The sequence below is a fragment of the Cyprinus carpio genome, chromosome B7, assembly GCF_018340385.1.
Source record: "Cyprinus carpio isolate SPL01 chromosome B7, ASM1834038v1, whole genome shotgun sequence".
In the NCBI taxonomy this organism is placed as follows: domain Eukaryota; kingdom Metazoa; phylum Chordata; class Actinopteri; order Cypriniformes; family Cyprinidae; genus Cyprinus; species Cyprinus carpio.
In genome coordinates this window covers 9,202,414-9,226,738 of record NC_056603.1, presented here as the reverse complement: position 1 = coordinate 9,226,738, position 24,325 = coordinate 9,202,414, and the positions used below count along the sequence as shown (strand labels likewise).

Below are 24,325 nucleotides of genomic sequence, written 5' to 3'. Positions count from 1 at the left end.
CTACTGCTATGATTGGCTAATAGTTGTATGTTTGACAGTCTACGTCCTTCACAGAAGGACACTGCTGTGATTTAGGATAAAAAAGCATAAATACTCATATCAAATGACTTGTTTAACTGACAAAGTAATAGTGATCACGTAATAAAAACAGTTACTCACACTTGTGTATTGCGACATTATTGTTGGATATAGTCGGCACAACATCGTCTTTTAATCTTTCTGAAAATCCCACGATGAATTGTGGCTTGTTTGTAAATCAGCAAAGTGACGAAAGGACCAAGTTCCTACTGACGCAGACTGGATCTTTATTAAGTTCATCCACTCTTTCCTAAAGTTGGGATCAGAAGGAAGGCAATGTAAAGACTGTGTTTTTCCACAACTTGGCACTGCACAGTGTCTTGTCTTCGGAGCATCTTTATTGTTTGGTTTCTGAGTAGACCTGGGGTGTATTCCAGAAAGCAGGGTTAATTTACCGTGAACTAAACCCTGAACTCTCGGTTGATTAACCCCAAAGCTTGCTTACTCGAGGTATGTGGTTCCAAAAATGCGTCCGGGAGTAAGTTCATTCAACTCAGAGTATGTTCCTGGTTAAGACTCAAGACATTCTCAACAGAGCGACGAATCGACGAGTCACTATGGAAACGGACGCTAAGAAAAAGCGCGCCAAGCTGTTTCTTTCTTCTTCTTTTATTATTCATTAGTTGTTTACATGCTTAGTGCATATCGCCACCTAATTGATGACCGTGATTTTTTTTCCATGTAATCTTTAATCCTTGAGAATGTGAATTATATTTTTTGTTTTATGCTAATTATATAAAGTCATATCAGATATGTATTTTGATTTAGAATTAGACATTATAGAAAATCCATGTGTTGAGATAATATAACATGTAATAAATAAAATAAATAAATATTTATAAGTTAAACATTACCTTGTCATAGTGTTTTATAATTTTATACAGATAACTCTTATATATGGCAATAAAAGAAATAATCATATTAGAATAATGTTACCTTATTTATAAAAAAAAAAAATTATATATATATATATATACAAAAAAAAAAAAAAATTATATATATATATATATATATATATATATATATATATATATATAAATAAGCTATATTACATATTGTAATATTATATAATGCTGTGTGCTATCTGTCACGCCCTCTGAAGGCTCGCTGAAGTGAACTAACCCTGGAACATAACCTGCCCCGGAGCAGGTTAAGTTCAGAGAGTGAGTTGGCTATGACTACTAACATACCCTGAAAGTTACCTCCATTTTTGGAAACCGAAAGTTGAGGTTATCCACTTACTTACTCTTAAACATACCCGGGTATGTCACATAACCTGCTTTCTGGAATACCCCCCTGCATTTGCCTCTCTCATTATTTACACTACGTGCTGGAATTGGTGGGCGGGGCTAAACAGGCAGTGATGTAGAAGCAGGCGTTGATCTTCTTCTGCAGAGGCGGTGCTTAGCCACACTATTACGTCATAAAGTGACACATTCCACAACCTTACGTTTTGGCATATTGGCTTCAATAAGCGTCTTTAGACTAATGAGAAAGTTTTGAGCTCTGAAATGTACAGTATCTTTTTAATGATCTCTTATGTGTCAAAAGACCAGGGGAATTTTGATTGCTCAGTTCATGACCCTTTTAAAATGCACTCTGCATGAGGGAAGGAGGACGGTAGGTAGGAGGAAACTCACCCTGTTCTTTAATTTTCCTAGGGTTAATTGACAAAAATTGCTATTAATTTCTATGATAAAAAGGGCCCAAATTATTTTACTTTAGATTAATATATTTTAGTTTAATCCTTTAATTACCCACAAATAATGCTTTTTTTTCACTCAAAAACTGAATCCAAGATTTGATGATAATATTGCATTATGGAGATTTACATGCAAATTTTAAAAGGCTGGTCATTCTTGTTATGTAAAAGATTTTCAGCACAGCACAAGGGATATTCAGATGATTGTATATTCACCAGCTATTCCCATCCATTAAACAAAAACCAAAAAGCATTTCTAACATCAATGATAAAAAGTTCACTGTTTAGTAACTCTGTTTTGAATTTATATTATGATCAAGAACTTTCAACTTGAAGCAGGTCAGCACCTTCCAAGAAAGGAAAGATAATCAATCACTTTTTTTATCACATATAAAGTTTATATACACATATAAACATTATATAATGATAACTAAACTAAAAGCTCTTTGGGCTGAGAAAATGAATCTGGGAAATAAACAGTAATAAAGTGTACAAGGCATGATTTTCATTCACCAAAACAATAAAAAGAAAAAAGAAAGAAAAATTCTCTGATAAATTCAAACACTTCACACAGCGCCAATTATTCAGTCTGAACTGTTCTCAACCCCACCACCATCACCATCACCGCATCTCCCAAAGTATCTATATTTCTGGCTGGCTCATCTGATTCAACATTACAAGGTAATGAAAAGTGAACGATTTTGCTTTTGCACAAAGCAGAGCTTGAGAGCTACAGCTCAACTGCACAATCTGCTCATATCGGCCTTTATCAACTAATCTGATTAAAAACAAAAAACAATGGAACTGAAAAGTAAACTTCGATTTCTTCCTGATTTCCTCAGTTTAACAAAGAACTCCCAAACTACAATTAAGACCTGGCTTTTTCCCACTGGTTTGGGGACAACCAATGAACAGCCTTGGGAACTGTGGTCCCCAAAAACAATAAATAGCATTAGAAGATTCAACAATACACTTTCCTACTGAAACAACTTTAAGAAACATTTGGGATAGAGGTCACTGGATTTGCTTAAGGTCCTGACTTCTTTCGAATGGTACACTGAAAACCATTATAATATTATTAATTATTTAACAGGGCAACATTTTAGAAACAGTTTGCAGATAATGTGCAATTCATTCATTAATAGGGCTTAAAGTCTTCCTCCGTCCAGCATAATCTGAAACCGTTCATTTTATACAATGTACAGCATGAAAAAACATTGCTTATGATTCATAAAAACAGTTAGGAGATGTTTCATTGCCGATGAGATGACGTTCCCAAGTGCTTGCACGAGTTTAATATCATTTGCACTTACACACACACACACTTGAAACTCGTACTCAATAAATAGACAATGTGGTAAGGCAGTGTTGAAACATGCATTCGTCACAAAGAACTTATCAAACATTCATACAATATACACAAATGTTTTTTGTTTTGGAACAAGAACATTTTTTGGCAATGTCGGATTATCAAGGCTTTTTAGGTGAAGACCAGGTGGAGAGTAAGAAACTCCAGACTCGTGTAATAACGCTGTCAATTTCTGAGGCCTTTCGAGAGCCAAGAAGAGCTCGGGAATGAAAGCGGATCCTTTCCATTGCCTTACAAGTTTCAATATAGGAGAAAAAACAACAGGAGGGCAAAAGGGAGGTGTGATTTTCCTCCTCGTTGCAGCCAGCTGCACAAGTCTTCAAGACGATCCAGAAGTGTCCAGGTAGCTTTGCAGCTTTCGAACTGTGGTTTTGTCCAGAGAGCAGAGGTCAAAGTCAAAAGTTGTGTTTGTGATGTGAAAGTGTCCCGTTTCCTCAATGAGGTTCACAATCTGCAAGAAAAAAGGATAACATTTGATTTACTTTCTTCAGAGGGCATACAAATCTAGTTTAATGTATCAGCATTCAAAATGAATCATTCAGAAGCAGCATTTCTTAATAATACAGTATGTGGTAATTCCATTCGCCTTTGCATTGTATACAAAGCACCATTGACAGTGAAAAGCCCCCGTCTGCACGATATCTTGTGTCTGATTGTAATGAGGAAGATGCTTTACCAAAGCAGCCTGATATTGGTTCCAGCCCTTGCTGCTTCAGAAGAGGGACTGAATGGGTGATTATGAAGAGAAGGGGGCTGCAGAGTGGCCACATGGATTGAACTGGGCCATAATGGGACCCAAACCTGATCTGCTTCACACTACAAAGCAAAAGCCACATATGGAAGGAATTTCTTCCTTTTCTCCTGAACCTGGGCCAGAAACAAAGGGAAACCCAGAGGCCTGTTATGACACTGAAGATAGAAGTTAGCTGTTCGAACGCCTGTAGCCTGGACAAACAACCGTGGATGTACTGCGTTTGTGTAAAGAAGTTTAAGCAGACGACAAACTATTGTAAACATTGTTGCTGATATAAGACATGTAATATAATTTAACATAATATTGAAAAAAGAAATATAATAAATACATAAATAAAAAGTAAAAGTATGCGATAAAGTAATTAAAAATAAAATTATTATTATTATTAATAATAAATATTTAACCAAATTAATTATATGATGTGCCAATTAATTAATTGCAAATTAATCACACATAATTTTGGGCTGCATCAATAATGCTATGAAAATAATGGAATAAAAAAAATGAAATGATACCGTGCTACACCGCCAGTAGGTGGCGACAAGTCGCCGTCTTAATGAGTCATACATTCAACTGATTCCTTCAAAAGGCTGATTCATTCAGAAACAAAGAGAATGAGCTAATGTCTTCATGAATGGGTCACTGAATCATCGGCTCACTAGATTCGTTCAAAAATGTAGATTCATTCAGTAATAAAACACCAAAGTGTGCAGCTTGGAGATGCACAACAGTTAAGCCCTGGCTTTGTTTGGAACTAGTTTTATTGGCGAAATGGAACTACTGCTAAACTGTATCATATATAAATATAAAAACTCATACAGGAGCATTTCTTGCACACATATCCTGAATTTTAGTGGCATATAGTTGCATTCTAATAGGCTAGCTACATCATGCAGTCAGTCAGTCAGTTGTCCTGTATCAAGTACGTCATTTTATATTTTAGAAATATTCCATAGACAATCCTTGCAGAACAATTTCTTGTGGCCGCATAACAAGGTATAAATCTTGCCAATGACATCAACGAATTTTCCAGTTTGCGTTAAGGGCTAATCATGGAAGTTAATCAATACCATATCTTATTGCGGAGGAGGATGATTATTTCACAGAACTGCAGGATTAGCTTGATTAAGATGTACATTTGCACCGTTTGGACCTCATTTGGAATGTCTTCCAGATTACACCACCACAGGCTTTGCAACAGAAAGGCACGGCAAATCCTTGGAACCAGAGAAGTATTACTCTCTATTGTGTCAAAGCAAATAGGCCTCAAAGAACAGGAATTATGGGCCGCAAAGAGTTTACTTGGCAAGCACTTGAAGGAAGACAAAACCTACTGTTACCAGTATGATTTACTACAGGCAGATATTCATTGACATGTTAATGCTGTGGGTAATAACTTTAAACTTTCTTTCAGGTTTCTAAACTTCTAGGTAAAGCACTCAGTGATCTCAGCTTCCTTGGACGTCGACAGGGAATTTTTAAGTGTCCCTTCTCATGTTTCCTCATAAAGGTCATTACGCGCTGAAGGAATACAGCAATGCATCTCAGGTGCAAAGGACCCTTCGTCCAGCTGTCTGTGTGGGAGTGAGTGATTTAGGAAAGCTGACTTCTGACAGGACATGCTCCTCATTTATTACCTGCTGTAATATGTGCCTTTCCCTTAGTGTCATTAGTCTTCTGTGAAGCTCAACCAGCTCATCCAAGTATGCCTGCGGAACGAGATGTAATCGATAAAAAAGAAGACATGTTTCAGATTGATCAATCACGCTCTTACTAAATATGGCATGTCTAAAATGCCGTAGTGTCCTGCACTGCAGTGGTTTCAACTGTTTTTACTTTTTGGATCTCAAGTGGCAGAATGAAACATCAGAATTGTTTAATGCACACAAGTAAATGAAAATGTGCTTGCAATGTTGTAATATTAATACATGTAAATGTTTTTTTTGCATGTATTTATATTACAACAACAGGCCAAATAGGTCATAGTGTTAGACAAAACTGAATGTATATGAGGTTTAAAAATATGCCATATGATAAATACAATATTAATGTAATGTAGCACATATTAATTAACAAAATGACTGCTTACCTTGTCACAATCAATGTTTTTATTTTTGTCCATCTTTGCTTGTTTCTTAGGACTCTTCACTTCGTGTATCTGCAAAATTGATCATATTTTAATAACATTATAATATAATATATTAGCACCATATATTAGCATTCAAAAGTTTGGGGTTGGTAATACTTTGTTTTTGAAAGAAGTCTGACGAAGGCTGCATTTATTTGATCAAAAATACAGTAAATTAATAACTTTAAAAAAGTAATAACGTGTAATAAAATGATACCATTTATTTAAAATAACATTTCTATTTGAATTTATTTTAAAATGTAAATCATTCCTGTGATGATAAAGCTGAATTTTCAGCATCATTATTCCGGTCAGCTACAGGAATGGGATGACAGAGAAGGTGATTCCAGCTCACCTGGTTATTGGCGGTTTTCAGTAGAGGTTGGGGGTCATTATGAGGCAGTGGTGAAGAGGCAGAGCTATTTTCACTGTCACTGCCGTCACTTAGACTCACCCTGCAAAATACGTGACAGATATTCACCATTCATCATCCCCTTCTGAGTATCCTCACATCAGCATGGACATATAAAATAGATTCACAGATATATACCTGCGGTGGCGATGTGTCATTTGCGTGTGTAACGGTCGCTCCATGTCTGAGTCCATGTCATTATCGTCCTCCTCTTCAGAATCTTCTTCGTTTTCATCTGAGTGCAAATCTGGGATCACCGACCGCAAAGGGCCCAACACTATAGGTGAACACGGAAGGCAAACGTCTACGAAAGCATTTTTTTATTTTTGTGTGTAATGTCAACATTTTTGATCCGCATAGGATGCATTGCATGCACACATCCTCAGTAAGATTTCTCTAATATTAGTAAATTAAACTCATATCTTGGTAAAGTGTACTCTGTGGGTAAGAAAAGGGGCTTGACACACTGACCCATAATAAGGCCAGGCTTTCACCAAGCCAGCCAAAAGCAACAGGATGTATTGCACATATTGGAAAAGTTACCTTGCCGCTTGTGTGCGCGTCCAAAGCCGGAGCTCGAACTGGAACTGGAGCTGGCCGGACTTGGCTGATCCGACTAGGAAAGAAGGCAAAGTACCAACTCAATAAAAATAATAATGCCAATATTAAAGCAGTCTGGTTTTGCATGCTCAAGAACCATGACCATGAGGTTATTTGGGAAATCAGCACTCTCTACGGTTTGATATCTCCCAATACTCAGACATCAAAAACACATTTGCTAAGCCTTGTGCAGTATTGGTTTTCTTCATGACACAAAATTGGTTTTGCAGTCTTATAATTACAAATCCACAGTGAAGCTACCTCAGGAGGCAAAAAAAAGAAAAGAAAAAAACAATATATTATATATATATGTATATATAATGTATATATCACACACACACACACATATATATATAATATCAAATATAGTTAATAAGAAAATCAGTGACTTTTTCTGGCTAAAAAATAAAAACAATTGTAAAAAATAAATAAATAGATACCAATTTTTTATGAACTGCAGCATTTAACTAATATACTACTAATACTATAATAATAATTAGCAACAATAATAAATAAATACAATATAATATAATAATAATAATAATAATAATTAAATACAATATATGACATTATACTTTAAAAATAAAATTAGCAACATTTTTCTGGTGCAAAAATAAAAATAACAAATAAATAAATAGAATAAATTGAATCAATTAATTTATTCCCTATTTTACGATCATAATTTATACATCCCTAATTTATATAAGAACTGCAGCAACTGAATATTTCCCCATAAAACAAGAAGACCCAAACGCCACACAAGGACTCATGTCCAACTGATCCAGTTCATTAGAATTAATGCAACTTTCTGATGGTGTACATGTCATAGAAGACAGCTTGTTATTACCGAATAAACTAAAGCTTTTTTTGAACATAGCTGCTGAACAGCTGTCAGTCATCTCTTGGTATTATTGCTACTTTTAGTTCCTCAGTTACTCAGGTTTAAAAACTGACTCTGAAAGAGAACCAAATTCAGTTACTTGTGCGGACATTTCCATGATCTTCTGTTCCACACTAGAGGCTTTGATGGGTATTGGTGTCACTTCCTCACTGTAAATCACTGGGTTCCTCGTTCACCCGACTTAATGAAGGCTGATTTATGATCACACAGACCCCTTTAGGGCAATGTTCGCGTTAAAGCTTCCTACTCGCACAAATCCCTTCACTTTGAGTGCAAAAAAGCTATATAAATATGTTAAATGTTCAAAATAAATCTAAAAATGTTACTAAACAGTCAAATTATGATGAAAGAGCACCAAAACAGATTTCAAAACTCTGTGCTGCTGAAATGTGAATACTGGTCTTTGCCATAAATAAAAAACAACAGTGAAGGGAATGAGACAGTTATTCAGTGAGCAAGTTCATCAGTCTGAGGTTAAACCAGATTTAGTGGAGGCCTCTTTGAACGGTTGCATCTGTAGATTCATTGTTGAGGATCTCACAACTTACGAGGCACCTTTGAACTCATGGGGCAATATTTCACTACAGACCCAAGCCTCTCTGAACAATGGGACTGTGATTGATTGGATACATGGAGGTAAAAGAGCAGACATGTTTTTAAAAGGGCCCCTATTTGCTTTTAGAGACACATGTGCCATGTTTACTGAAGATACAATTAAAATGTAATCATATCTTGTGCTCTTTAGCTGTATGAACAGTAATTCTTGTTAAAGACATGTTTAATATCAGTAAAGTAGCAGACCTTTTTAAGACAAATTAATGAAAATATAAGGAATAAATGAAAGAGAACATATGTCTATATGTTTTCTAACTGTAAATGTCTATGAAGCACACTGAGTTGCATTAGCAACACTTTCATGTTTGAAAATACAACATCCTACAGATTTCCATTACCTTTTCAATCATTTTACGAACAAAAAAAAAACAACAACTCTCAACTATAATGGAAATAACTTTTGTACCTTGTTTTCCATTGTCTTAGGATACATATATAAAGACTGGTGCCAAATGACATAAGAAATTTAGTTTTCTGAGAAACTTATCAAAATTATGTGAGTTTACAATTAAAACGAGAACAAATGGGCTCAGAAAAATCGACTTAATTCAAAGGAAAAACAAGATTTTATTCACCATTGACAGATATTTGTTCGTTTCATCTTGATTTAAGATGTTTAGATATTTTTATTGGAAAATGAGACAAAAATAGAGGAAAATATAAATTTTTTGCAGTGCATGCAAGATTTAACACCATGACTATGAAGTTAAGACTTTTAATGCCTTAATTTATGGAAGAGCAAAATAAGTCTTTTTAAGACCTGCAGAAACCCTGTTGTAATCACAAAATTAATGTTGCGTTAAACTATATTTTACTTTATTTTAGCTCTGTATTTTTTTTATATATTAGGATATATTATGGTAGGAAATGAAGTGATCCATCAGGAATTGTGAAGAGAGGGTGTTTGGCAGTAAATACTCCTGGTACCCATTGGTTGAAATCTAAAAGGACTTGACAGCAGAGCAGAAAATGTAAGTATGAAATTGTTAAATTCTTTTGGAGTAAGTGATATTTTGTGCACAATAAGACTAGGAACGTTCAATAAAAAAAAAATAATCAATTTTGATTTCATGTTCACTATAACCTTCTCCAAGAGTGCTTCTCTTCTGCATCTCAATGTTATATACTTTTACTGCACCATAGTTGCAAACATCTGCAATTAAATTCATCCACCTGCCACTATAAATAGAAATACAACAGTTTCCAAATGCACATCCATGCTGCTTTCCAAGTATTTTAAAAAAAGAGATCATTATTCATATAGCATCAATAAAAGAGAAGGTTAATGTGGTCTTTTCTAAGAAAACTCTTTCAAAGACCGGCTCTTATGAAAATGGCCTTTTCTAACAAAGCAAAAGGAATGTAATGACGTTCTTTTAAAATTACATTCAGCACAACAGAGATGTGAGCTGTTAGTGAAGCGAATTGGACTGATTAACTGCAATCCACAAAGACTTCCCGACCAAATGGAGGTATAATACAAATCAGGCTTATTGTGGCAAATGGGGCCAAGGATAAAAGAGCAAGAAAGGCGCTCTGTTGCCACTTGGCTGAAGTTTTGAGGTTTAAAGTTACATTAAAGTCCATTCTGTTTTTCTTTGCTGTACTCACGTTAAGTTTAAATTTGTACTCTAGCTGGAAACGCATTTTACAAGCTTTCAGAAATTGCATGAGGTGGAGGAACATTTTGAGCGCTCAGGAAAAAAAAAAACAGCAAGGAAGTTCAATGCAAAACTATTAACCTAATTGATCCTGATCTTGGAGAGCAGCCAAAGAGGAAATCTAAAGAAGCTATTAAAGTTAATCTGAATTAATTTGTTTACATTCTTCTCTGATGAGCACTTGGTGAAACTGAATCGGGTCTCTTGAACAAAATGTACACGCAGAAGCCATTCAGCTCCAAAGCGAATGGAGAAAGTGAGTGTGGGATTTATAACAGGGCTAGTACAGTGATTATGGCTAATGGCTAAGAAAGGTTTTAGAATACTCTTGGGAAATGCTGGCTAACGTTGTCTATTCAGTCGAAACAAGCCAGAAGGATGCAAATTAGATCACTCTGTCCGCTTTCTTGCAATCTTCACTTCACTAATGAAACCATGGTGCACTGACTAAGGTACTTCATCTGAAATCTTGGGGGGTGAGTTCAGTTTTTTTTTCTTTTTAATGACAGATGTATTTAGTAATGCTTGCATTACTATAACTCATACTTGGGGTTAGGAATTTACACAAACCTCAAACTCAAGTATTTAACTTTGATGTTTTTTTTTTTTCATTTTTAAATATGGATGTACATTACAGTATAAAGCTCTTTAAAAATAAATAAATACTTTTGTTCAGCAGGGATGCAAAAGTGACAGTAAAGACTATAAATGCTGTCTAAATAAACAACTTTCTATTCATCAGAGAATCATGGGAAAAAATTATCACAGTTTCCACAAAAGGGGAACTTTTATTGGGTAACACAACTATTTTCAGCATTGATAATACTAGGAAATATTTCTTGGCAGATAAACATAACAAATTGTGAGACCCTGAAGACAGGATCAATGATGCTAAAAATTCAACTTTCATATCAAAAACATATTAAAATATATTTTAAAATAACTGTCTATGTTAATATATTACAATTACTTTTTTACTGTGTTTTTGATCAAATAAATGCAGCCTTGGTGAGCATAAGCGACTTCTTTATTGATTACAGTACCTCAAATTTTGGGCCTTCCTATTACTTTTCTAAGCATTTGGAATGAAAATTGATGTTGTATATGGTGAAATGGGTGAGGGGAAAAATCCCACAATCTCACTATTAATGAGAACCATATTAAGAATTTGGATATCTGAGAGAATTACTAATAAAAAAATAAAATAAAAAATTCCAAAAAACACCATCATGGCAGTGGGTTCTGTTTCAACAAACAACACTCAAATGTAAATGTAAATGTAGAAATCTAGTTTTCTAGGTTTTTCTAGGTTGTTTTTGTCTTATCGACTTGCTATGCCCTTACTTCAAAATTACAGTTACTGTGCAATAACTACAATCATTTTCAAACTCTCCTTTCCAAACGACGTGTTCAAACCCACATCGACCATCCCCTTACACAGCACCCGCCAAAAACCATTCACCAAGGGCATCCTCACGGTGCCTTAAACCTACAAAAATACTGCAACGAATCGAAGGCAGAATATAACGGCATGCTATAAAAGTGTTACGGCTCACTCACTCGACTGGGGGTGACAGTGGTGCTTGTGAGAGTTTCTGGCAGGGGGCAGGTGCTAAAAATCTCCCGTGAAGTGAGCCGACAATAGAGGCTGCCAAAAGTCTTGCAAGCAGGGTGGTAAAGACACTTAACTTCAACCCCTTGCCGAGCCTGTGGAAGAGCAAAGTTGCTTCTTTGAAGTTCTTTTCCCTTTCCATTCTCACTGTTTTTTTTTCCTCTTTTTTTCTTCAGTCTGCATTTTACTGCCTGTTTGTCCGTCTGGGAGCGTAGCTGACATCAAACGCATGGTCAGGGTTCTGCGCTGTAAATCAAGCCGCCTTTCTCTTACAGGCCGCACCCCTCTGCCCAAACTAGACACTTGTAAAAGCTCATCGAAGAAGCCCTGCACCCCTTAGACAATAAAACTGATGTCATCCCTCATGAGGAAAGGCTAGCAGGTCTTTAAGCATGAAGATCATCTGAAGTGTTTGGGTTCAATCGCCTGAGATCGTGAAGAGAGAAAGAGAGCGCCTCGCTGTCACCCAACTTGAGTAATGGCAGAGCTGTGGCCATGCAGTAAAATGCTACATTACTTTTTTTTTAGAGCTAATGATAAAGCAGCTTCCATTAACATGGACACGGTTTGCAGTTTGCGGTGACATGCAGACCACCAAACTAAAATGATGCACTAAACCAGTAGAGCTCAGAACACACACATCTGAATTATTAAACAGGGAAATGTTATGTCTGTTAAATGCTGTTAAATGTAGTGCTTAAATGGCATGCCGTTAACAGGCGTGCCAGCACCAGTGCTGGATTACTTGCAATTTTTAGTTCAGCATTGTTTATCACATGACTTAAATACGATAATCTTGTATCATACTGACATGCAAAAGACTTTCTGAATGTATGTAAGCAGTAGGCTGTTTTAGAAAAAAAAAGATATGATATTTAGTTGTCGTCAAACATTTATATGAATTATGATTGTCAAAATCACTCAAAAAAAATGTTATTGACTTTTTTTTTAGATTATTGACTTAATATGCTCATAACGACTCTTCAAAAGTCTGTATTTACGGTAGAAAGCTGCAATAAACACTAAAAATGAAAGACCTCCTTCGCGAGTTTCACAAGTTTAGCAGAGGCAAAGCAGGTGGTCACTAGCAGCACCACACAGCTGGTCTGTGGCTTTACGACCATCACCTCTGCTGTGGTGCCATAAATCTAGCAGGGGCTCTGAAACCAGCAACTGCTCTGCTTTAGGACTATTGTCTCATTCCCTTCAAGCTCGTGAAGCTCTTTGCTTACGGAGGACGTCATATAAACAGATTTTAAGATTGGGTTACATCCACCCCCCACTAGGCTTTACTCTGAGTGGGATACACGGAATCATGCTCTTTGGATTTGGCCAGTGACTGCGGCACTTAACTTCCTTTAATCTGTACTTAACTTTATCTTGTGTTAAGTACACTTTTTTTATTATTATTATTTATATAATAATCACAGTATTTATTCATTACTGAATGAACTTTTATTTTTATATATTTTATAACTAAATAGCATGTACTGTATAATATAAGTGAAGAAACTACCTTATATTTATAATGGTTTACTATTCAACAATAGTAAGCCCCATGGTAAATTTTGATAGAGAAACCAGTTATTTTTAGGACAAGATGCTCAGCAGGAGTTAAGCAACAGTCTGTAGAATCAACAGGAGATGCTGCTGACAGCAACAATGAGGAACATTTTCCATCAAACTGTCCATTTAGCATTTATTCTGTCCATTCTGTTTCTTAAAATATAACTAGATCATTATTTACTAATGCTTGTTAAAGTTCAGGCCTAGAAAAGCGTCTAGAAAAAAGAAAAGGCAATTACAATTTCCTCTTGCAGACCACTCTTTTACAGCCCTTCTAAAGGCAGAAATAGACTGTTAGTGGTAATGTTGATCAGAGCAGGGCCATCAGGGCCTTACAGATCTAGTGACCCAAAGAAAGCAGCACCTGGAATTCGTCAGTTGTCATAAACACTGAAGTTTCTTTCCTTCCCTTTTTTTAAGGAGCGAGTTTAAAGGAAAACTCTTAGCTATTCATGGTGTCCTTTCCCATTCTCCTCGGGTGTCATAAAACCATAAATCTTGTCTCAGCACTTGCCTTCGAGCCAATAAAACAGCCCCCGTTTTATGAGCCGCTCTCTTGCTGAAGGTAAATGAACCTTGCCACTGGTGACACTAGCGAAGCTTAAAACATTCTAGACCTATACAAACTACTATAACTATTACTATTACCATCTTCAAATGTAATCAAGACTAAATTCACTGACTAAGCAATTGCCAGTTGAGCCGCACAATTTTGCAAGCTGACTTGTGATTGGCTCACCTCATGCCTGGCAGTGATTCAAACACACAGTCAACGATACTATGAAATGAAATTGGTACAATATCAGTGCTCTTGTTTTGAACAAAACCCAAACAAACCTAAAAAAGGAGCCTTTGACCAGCTACCAGACTTCCTGTCCTGAAAAGCCGAGAGGTCTAGCAATGGGCGGCACTGATTTCCTGCACCCAACCCAGACAAATGGGGCCTCAGCTCCTGGACACCCACCAAGTTTATTAGATCCCCTCTCGCACCAGACCGCCATTATCACAGCCCTCTAAGAGCCTGTCTCAACCTCTCTGTTTGATGTTTACAGAGAACCCCACATCCCAGAAAAGGTCTCCGATAATAGTCAACCACATCAATCAAACACAGAAGCTCACACCAAAAACTATTGAAAGTCATTGTACTTTCCATTTCCATTGTACTTTTGCAAACTTACACAATGACAATGCATTAAACCAGAGATTCACAATATTAAAATTCAGACTGATACCAATTGACTGATAAATATTTTCATAAATGGTCTATATTAAAATTCCACATTTAAAAAATAAACTAAAAGTAATCGTTTAAATGCTAAAATTTTTCACAATATTATACAATAATATTATATGTATATAGAATTTAAAATAATGTGCTTTTACTCACCAAAAATATTTTTTATCTAAACTAGATCAGCCGAAAAAGATAACCAAAAGATAACCAGTATGGTACCAATATTTTATGGATTCCTATAGAACCTTAAACAACCATTACAAAGACTTCAGTTTGGTTATTTTGCTATAATCAAACTGTATTTCCATAAAGGTTATGATAAAGGTCACCAAATGTTTACAGATATTACAATACCCGGTTTGAGGGACAACTAGCCAACTGGGGAAAATCAAGAAATAATTTTCATACAGTTATGCTGATTAGAAATTCACTTACATCTGATCTCGTGAACGTGTTGTCGTCCATGTCCGAGTCATTCGGATCCAACACATCCTGGAAGGGCGGTAACGCTGACGGTTTTCTCTTCTCCGAAAGTTCAGTGTTTTGTAACCTACTAGGCCGGATTTGCGGCTTGTCTTTCAAAACCTTTTTATCCGAATGGTGGTGCTGTAGCAAAGTAGGACACGCTTGCTGCTTTTGCGAGCTCTCTGAAAAACTGCTTTTCGTCGAATCACTGGTGAGTCAAAAGAGCGCGAATGAAAACGATCTGGGCCGTTTTTTTGGTAACCTGGCCTTCACTGTCCAACACAGGCCGCCGTTTACTCTGTCCCAAGCTTGAGAAGCTACCCTCCGATGACCGTTGCTCTTTCGACATAGTCTTGGGCTCCTTGAATCCCATTTGGGGAACAGGCCGATCTTCCTGAATTGGTTGATTCTCTTTGGGTTTTTTAGAATCTTTAGAGAGTTTTCCAGATTCCTTGCTGAAATCTCTGAAGGCACTTTTGGACTCTTTTGAGTCTTTGGAAGGCTTGTCCTTGTGGTCCTTAGATGGTTTGTGGAGCTTGAGGGAGCTGCTGCTGATGTTGTTTGTGGTTGTAAGAGCACTGCTGCTTTTGGACCCGTCCTGTAATGAGAATATGACAATATTAGGAAAGATAAAGCCACTTACTTTGAAGGCTATGCTAATTTAATTCATTCAACAACCTTAACAAAATAAAAATTACTCTGACAGCACCATTTTATAGTGATGATATAAGTTCTTATGATAGTAGACGTTTTTTTTTTTTAAAGAAATTAACCCCCATTCAGCAAGGACACATTCATTTAATCTAAATTGACAGTAAAGAAATGTATAATTTTATAAAGACTTCTAGTTCAAATAATTGCTTCACAAAAAACCAGCACAACCATTTTAAGAAATGTTCCTTGAGCTCCAAATCAGCATATTAGAATGATTTCTGAAGGATTATGTGACACTGAAGACTGGCGTAATGATGCCGAAAATTTTACAAAAAAAAACCAAAAACTTTAAAAATATAGTATATCACACACACATACACATACTACAATATTAATCACAGTCAAAAAAACCCCATTTATATACATTTTGTTAGTGAAATGAAGAACAATACATAAACATATTCAAATATTCAACTTTCCTACCATTATAACTGACAAATGATGTGTGTGTTCAAGCAAACAACCAAACCCAGATGTGAAGCATTTCCATAAACAATTTTTCAGAAAGATCCCAAAAATATTTTCACTGGGGGAAGGGCAAACTCTGAGCTATCTGGGAGGCAACACAGGGCTGAAGCAACAAGCCTTTGGTTGACTTTAATGACAGGGTTATCCTATCTTCAGGTCAAGCTAACTAGCCCCTGTCAATAAGTCATTGATGCTGTTAAGTCTTTACGCAGTCTAGACAGAAGAGGCGTTACAACTTGCCCAGACTACCTTTAAACCCAACTTATATTGTTCTACCTGATACAGAAATGGACTAAAACTTTTTTCCCCTGTTTGAAACTGTTTAAACACATTGAGAACAAAGGTGAAACTGTTTTAATTGGCTGTAAAACTACATGAAAAGTCCTTTTAAATGGTCTAGAAAACAGCAGTGTTCTTGTCAAATGCATTTAGACTTTATTAAGTTTATGGATAGTCTTGTTACATTTACAATCAGTTATAATCAACATGCTACAGTACATTTTGGCAGCACACAAAAGAAGTGGAAACCTCTATTGAAATGAATTACTATCATCACAATGATCAGCACTATTAGAGCTTATTGCAACTAGTGCATTTTGTTAACGGCAAAACACTACTAATATTTCTCCAAGAAAAGTCCAGTTTTGCACTTATCAATGTCACAACAGACTTTTCCAGGAACTATTATGGTTGGCAATCAATCAGCCTTTAAAATTTTCAACCATACCATTAAATTAAGTGGAGGAAGGGGAGAAGGACAACAAAGCGCAGATTGTCGTTTTTGTTTTTGCTAAAGCGACCGGTGTGGAAGTGCAGGGGAGGCTGGCTGCGAACGACCCCTGATCTGTCAGTAATCCATCACATGCAAGGGCCTGTTTGGATTGGGAACTGTTTCCATGTGCACTGGGGACTCTCGTAACTTCACTGTAAGAGCTAGCGTACAAAACAAGCTCCTTGGCGGCTAAGTGATATTGCACAGGAGACTAAAAATAAATCTAAATCGAAGAAACGTGGCAGTGTGTAGTCAAGCAACATTTACTAGCATTACGGCTAATGTGGTTTAATAGATGCACGGATAAAAAGCTCCAACGTCTGAGGGTTTCAATTATCAATTTGTTTCTTTTAAAAATGATTGTTTTCTTTAATTAAAACGCCATTACAGGCTGATTAACAGGAATGCGTTGGAACACTGTAAACATGGTACTGTATGTCTACATACGAATCTTTTCGCACATGCAGAGCGCCTTTGTAACGGGACACCTGGTGAGTGTGTTTACGTCATCGGAATGCTAGCATGTGCTTTCTCAGCAGCCAAGAAATGCTCAACTTAAGCCAAGTTTCACATCTCTAAAATCCTTGGAGTTAAATAGCCCCTAACGTCTTTCAACTTGCCAAATATGCAGGATTAAGCAGGACTCCTTGGAGGAACTGGGAATTTTTCAAATGCCGAACAAAGTCATGCAAAGTTTTCTCAAAGTTCAGACTCTCAAACTCAGAGATCCACACTCACCTTTGACCCTGGGAAAGACTTGCTCTTTTTCACATCAGAGAAAGTCAATGTTAATGAGCTGCTGGGTAATGTGGGCAGCTTTAGATGCTGCCCGAACAGAGAAGTAGAGCCCTCCTGCATTACCATTACCTATGAGACAAAAGACAAATGAAAACAGTGATGACCAATGAAATGCGTAACTGCAAGTTCATTCTGGGATGTTATTTACTGAAAATCTTCATCTCTGTTTGATTCAAAACATTCAGTGTCATTACACACATTATCATCCAAAAATTTTGGGTCAGAGTAAGATGTATTTATTTTTGAAAGAAATTACTTTTAATTAGCAAGGACACATTAAACAGATCATAAGTGACAGTAAAGACATTGATAATGTTACAAAACGATTTCTATTTCAAATAAAGGTTGTTCTTTTCAACAAGAAAATTAAGCTTTGCCATCACAGGAATAAATTACATTTTAAAATATATTAAAACGGAAAACAGTTATTTTAAATTGTAAAAATATTCCACAGTATTTCAATTTTTATTGTATTTTTGATCAAATAAATGCAGCATTGGTGAGCATTAGAAACATCTTTTTAAAATCTTTTTAGCTTTCAGATGCTATTGTATAATAGAATCTATTATGTTTTTTGTGTTTACTGACATAAGTTGCAATGTTACAAAGTGAAACAGGAATGTTGTTTCAGATGCATTTTGAAGATTACGACAATAATTTTTATTTATTTTTTTGGTTATTTAAAGTAACGTGCAAGTAAATTGTTCATTATATGGTATGAAAATAGGGTAAGCTTCAAAATAATCAGAGAAAATACTGTTGAAGTTCTGTTAAACACAATGAAACATTGAAAATGGAGTTTGTCCTTACTTTAGAGTCCTCTGAAGATCTTTTGTGAGGGTCCCGTTGCTGTAAATGAGAAAGTACAGATATTACAGTCTAAAAATATAGACTATGAATCAACGCAAACCACCACAGACACACACTCTCTCTCACACACAAACACACTCTAACACCTATTTGGCAAAAAACACTCTGCTCACTCATGGCTTGATGTAATGACAAAATGCCTTTCATCAGCCAAAACAATCAAGTAAATTGGAAAGGACCTTCCTCAGTCACCACCTCGCTAAATTGATATTGCTCTAGTGAACGGTTCTCTCTTAATTAAAACAACTTCCCGTACAACTGCCCGTTTGCCAATAAACGGTTTCGATTCCTGCCATGCCTCATCTGTAAGCCAGACAAGCACCAAAGGAGATGGTGTCATAGCCCCAGCCGTAAAACATTCAAATTACTGGAATGAGGCAAAAGAGGGCGAGATAAAACTACAGAGAGGGCCCTCACAAGAATAATAATTTCTTTAAATATGTCTTAAGGGTAAAAGTGTCCCAGTTCATGACTGCTGGTGGAACTTCAAAACTCATCCAAGATCAACGAAACGAATAAATACAAGCCAGATGATTCATAAAAAGCGTGTGGAACCCTTGGCACTGGCCCAAAGACAACTTAGGTTTGCTCCAGTGATAGATGGTCGAGTTAAGACTAGCCCAATCAAATCCTGTAAAGTTACTTATTGTCTTGGTTGATGGGAACAGTAATTCCATTAGGACAGATTGCCTGACAATGGCTTTCATCTCTGGAGGACTGTTTGCTAGGACTAGCAGAGACAAGCAGCAGGGGACATCCTTGCATTTTTCACCTGTGAAAGGAGGGGACGTATTTTGACTAGTCATTTCCGCTGGATGAACACCTTTGAGATTTGAAATATTCCAATTAATGAGGCTAATTGTGGAACGGTTACTAAATACAAATATTTTCTCAACCGTCTGCAACAAAGACATACATTAGCTCTGAAACTGAAGTCACATGACTCTGATCATTGAAAAAAATTGACCCGCCCATCTCGTTCCCTGAGGTAAGCCGCGCCCATCCCCAGCCGGAGCGTACCCCTCCAGCCTTGAGCAGCTTCCTGCGGAACTCTTCAGTAGGGTTGTTGAAGGTGAGCTTTTCACAGCGGAGATGATTGACAGGTGGGTGACCCTCCAAGTGCAGGAACAAATCGTAGTCAAAGCGCACTTTTTTCGGTTCTTCCTGGTGAAAAGTGACAAGAATATTACATTCACCAAATATACATAGCTGTTTGGATTGGTTTAATTTAGGTTACAGATTAAATACGTTTATCAATAAAGATCATAATTTACAATTACAGGTTTCCACAAAAGAGAGGTAAAACCAAAGTACCTTATTTTTAAAGTAAACTTCAATAGGCAAGATAAACCCAGCGTATCCAGACTCTTCAACTTTATATGGTGGATCCTTGCACACTGCAAGAGAGAGAAAGAGAGACTGCTGGTTTGATTTTAGCATGGAAATCAATACTTAAAGCAATAAGGCACAAATAGGTATGTTATATTGTACATACACACACACAGACACACACACACAAATCCAAATATTCAATTTCCAACATCCATCCAACATTTCCATATTTGCAATGTATTTCCTGATGTTTGGTTTACTGTATTTTATTTTGATAAAGTTAGCCATGTTGGAACTGATATATTTTGTGTGTGTGTGTGTGCGCGCACTGGCGTGATCACTTCAACTGTTTCCTTATACCAGCAAAATCAACTTAAAACACTCCTATTTTTATTTGTGTACACTCACAATGAAAACAGAACATTGTGCTTTTGTAAAATAAAGAAAACAAATAGGGTGTTGCTTTCTGCCATTTGAGTTTCGTTTCTGTGAACAAATCAAGCAGGTCACAAAAATGAACTGAAACTCAGCGTATATAGGCTACATTACGTGTCACATTGTTTTTCCCTTGTTTATCTGTTAACTAAATCAAATATATTTCAAGTATTTATTCCTTGTATGTACTACAGATTTTATATATACATAGCATTATAATTTAATATTTAGTATTTACACATCTGGGTGAAAAAATGTGTAATTTGTACTACTGTCTGTTCTAAATAATTAAAAAGAAACCTAGCATAGTAGATTTGTTTTTTTTTACTGTTGTACCAAAATTGTACCGAACCGTGACCCCCGAACTGAGGGACGTACCGAACCATGACATCTGTGTACTGCTACACCCCTAACATATATATATATATATATATATATATATATATATATATATTTATATATATATATATATATATATATATATATATATATATATATATATATATATGATATTTTATATTAGTGATGGGCCGTTATCGGCGTTAACGTGCTGCGTTAACGTGAGACTCTTATAAAAAAAAATATCGCCGTTAATCTATTCTCAAAGTTGGGTTGGGAGCTGGGTCTATACTACGCAAGCTATGATGACTTTCACCGTGATAGTTTAGCGCGGATGTAATACCTAGACGAATTGCACTGTAAGGGGCGAGAACGAGTCTTCGAACCCGTGCGTATGCCTACTGTGAAATTACCAAGCTTCCCAAAAAACCTCGACAAGACTCACACCTGTTTCACACATACTCCGTCTGCAGTGTGTATGCAGTCCGTGTGTATTACGTATGTGGTGCAGAAGCAGCATGGACTCATTGTGCTTTCATACAGGACGCGTTTGCAGTCCGCTACTGATCCGCGGCTGTTTAGTCCACAAACACAACATGTGTTCATTATTCTATATATCAAACCATGTTAAAACAAAAAATAAATAAAAAATAAAAAATTGTGACTCTTATCACAGAACAGTAACAGTCCTTTATAATCATAGACATTAGTTTAAACTTATAAATATAAACAACATATTATTCATGCATTTGACTTCTAGGTTTGTATAATAAGCTGCTCAAGCAAGCGGCAAAACATTTAAACACAACAATTAGCCTACTTTTCTTCTTGGGATATCGCAAATATTTAAAATTAAAGCACCACTGACACAAACAGTCGACTCTCGTGCCTTTAGCATTTAAAACTTTATTACAAGCAATCGCATGGTTCTTAATGAACTTTGTTTTTCTGCTTCCATAAAAGTGCAAAAGCCTATATCATGTTGCCTTGTTTATCTAAGTGCTCTTTTTCTTGTTTTAAACCTAGCCAAAACCCATGTGTTGCGTGTGAAAAACAGTAGGCTTTATTTAGTATACATTTATTGTGAAATTACTGCCTTTTCCGTGTCAATCCATGTTAATTGTTACCGAGAAAAATGCGCTGTCATTTTAATTCAGCGCATGCAGCACCGCAAAAATAGACTCGGTACGTAAACGATCGCTGCACTGCTGAATAATATCTTATGCTCACAAGGCTGCATTTATTTGATCAAAAATACAATGAAACTATTAGTAATATTACTACCATTTTCAGTAACTGTTTTCTATTTTAATATATTTAAAAATTTGTATTTCATTTTAATTATAAAGAAATATAAATAAAAATAAAAATATTTTCAAAATTATATATTGGCATATATTTGGAATTTCCCGCTGCCATCAATCCACTCTTCAATATCACATAATCCTTCAGAAAACATTTGAATTTGTTGATATGATGTCAAGAAAGATCTAGAATGTTCATAAGAACACTATTTATTTATTCATTTTGGACAATAATTTGGACAATTATAAATGTTTTTACTGTCACTTTTGAAAAATTTAAAGCATCCTTGCTCAATGAAAGTATGAATCCCTTTACAAAAAAAGTACACAGTAGGTTTTGTGAACAATAACCTTCACTGCAAGTAAAAATATATGTTAAAGCATTGCAATAAACTCCTCATCTCCACCATTTTAAGGAGGCCTTCTAAAAAGGTTCACAGCCTCTCCCGGGAACTTATTAGTGTTTAGACTTGTCGTTTAAATGGCCTGGAACGTGTGACACATCTTCCCTGATTAACTGCATTATTTATATGTCTTTATGGCCAAATCCTTTGTGCAACATAAAAGCAATTGGGCTTCCATCTTGTTATTTTAATTTATGGCCTTCATCAAGAGACACCACTTACAAAAATAAACTGCTCTAAAGCACATTTGGTTTTGCTTACACAAATCATTCATCATCATCTTTCAAAACACTAAACCTCCTCAGTGAATAAATTATCTGCACCAACACTTTTGTTTTACAGCGATGCCTTGCTATTCATCAGATACATCTCAGCCTTTTTATCTCCCTCTTCTACACACACACACACACACACACACACACACACACACACACACACACACTTCAAGTTACAAAAGACAAAACATCAGCCTTGGTCCCAATTAGACATTTCAGGATAAACACCCAGTAGTTTAGGTCAGGTGACATCCCATGGGAACACTTGTTTGTCTCACTCTCCAAATCCCAAAAGTGCTTCTTAACAGCATCACCAATTAGTCAACATGTACTGTTGAGCGTTAATGGATACAAGGACACCTGCAGACAAAGTCAAATAAAAAGAGGAACTTGCTCTTTCCTTACGTTTTGAATATAATGAAACACACTTAATATTAAACTGCCAATCTAGTCAGTTTTTGATTGATGATTAACCTCAACCTAAGATCATATATTGACTTAAAATGTTTCAACAAACCTGTAAACCCAGGACTCTTTCAAAGACGTACTTGTTATTTTCTCAATGGTATAGCATGCTCCTACTGACAAAGCTCAATAACAATCGGCATGCTAAGGTTTTGTAGCAACCGACCCCCTTCCCCCCTCACACTGTTTGACTGCTCTAATGGCCAGACGATGACTGACCTCGATCCTAGGTCGCCGGATCCCAAAACAACATCCGCTATACAAATATTACAGAGATTGATTGCCGTTCCAGGTCATGTTTAGCTATTGTCCCTTGCAAGAGTCTGTTTAGTATGGTGCCTTCATTTGCTCCAGTGAGAAGAGGGAGAAAACCATTATGGGATGTTCTGATTGAAAGAGGTTTTCTCAACTGCATATGATTCCTTAGCAATTCAAAACACTTTAACAAGCATAACTGTCCAAACCCAAATGGCATATGCTCTCACTGGAGGATTGTTTTTTGCACAGACAGTCACACTTATTTGAGATTTAGCAAGTAACTCGTAGGTTATGCATCACACTTTTAGTGATTATGAGTCTAAATCTGCATAATCACCTCTGAAAGCCAATGCAAAAATAAACTGTATTCCAAACACTGCCCAACACGTTGCACATTGCATTTAGGTGATTGGTTCTAAAATTCATTAAAAGACTAGACTTCAAGCCATTGCAAGGGCTACAATCTCTCTCTCTCACACACACAGCCTGAAGCTCTGGTGCTAACTAGAAACTCCACAAATACACTAAATGTGATTTACTATTTTAAAATGTAATGCTTTTATACAGTTTGGTTGGGTGAAAATTCCCATTTGACATTAAAACGTGTGTAAGGTTGGTATGCTATGCATTGTAAAAAAAAAAAAAAACCTTTTTAAAAAGTAAATTTTACAATTATTATGCATGGAGTTTTATGAGCTTATAACGAAACATTTGACAAAACTTCATTTTTGTAATAAAATATATATATATATATATCTATATATATATATATATCTATATATAGTATATATATA

The 24,325-nt window shown here is 36.0% G+C and overlaps 1 protein-coding gene across 1 annotated transcript in view; it reads right to left on the bottom strand.

Moving 5' to 3' along the window:
- Nucleotides 1-2,072: 2,072 nt before the first annotated feature.
- The window catches only part of LOC109092602 (MLLT3 super elongation complex subunit), a 43,522-nt gene continuing 21,269 nt past the window's right edge, over nt 2,073-24,325 (bottom strand). The window contains exons 3-14 of the mRNA XM_042727098.1: nt 20,034-20,116; nt 19,740-19,883; nt 18,660-18,698; nt 17,790-17,918; nt 15,349-15,695; nt 15,068-15,299; nt 6,987-7,059; nt 6,582-6,720; nt 6,387-6,486; nt 5,993-6,061; nt 5,541-5,612; nt 2,073-3,600 (exon numbers count right to left, since the gene is read on the bottom strand). Coding sequence (XP_042583032.1) covers nt 3,469-3,600; nt 5,541-5,612; nt 5,993-6,061; nt 6,387-6,486; nt 6,582-6,720; nt 6,987-7,059; nt 15,068-15,299; nt 15,349-15,695; nt 17,790-17,918; nt 18,660-18,698; nt 19,740-19,883; nt 20,034-20,116 — 1,559 coding nt within the window. The 3' untranslated portion in view covers nt 2,073-3,468. The remainder of the gene's footprint in view (nt 3,601-5,540; nt 5,613-5,992; nt 6,062-6,386; nt 6,487-6,581; nt 6,721-6,986; nt 7,060-15,067; nt 15,300-15,348; nt 15,696-17,789; nt 17,919-18,659; nt 18,699-19,739; nt 19,884-20,033; nt 20,117-24,325) is intronic.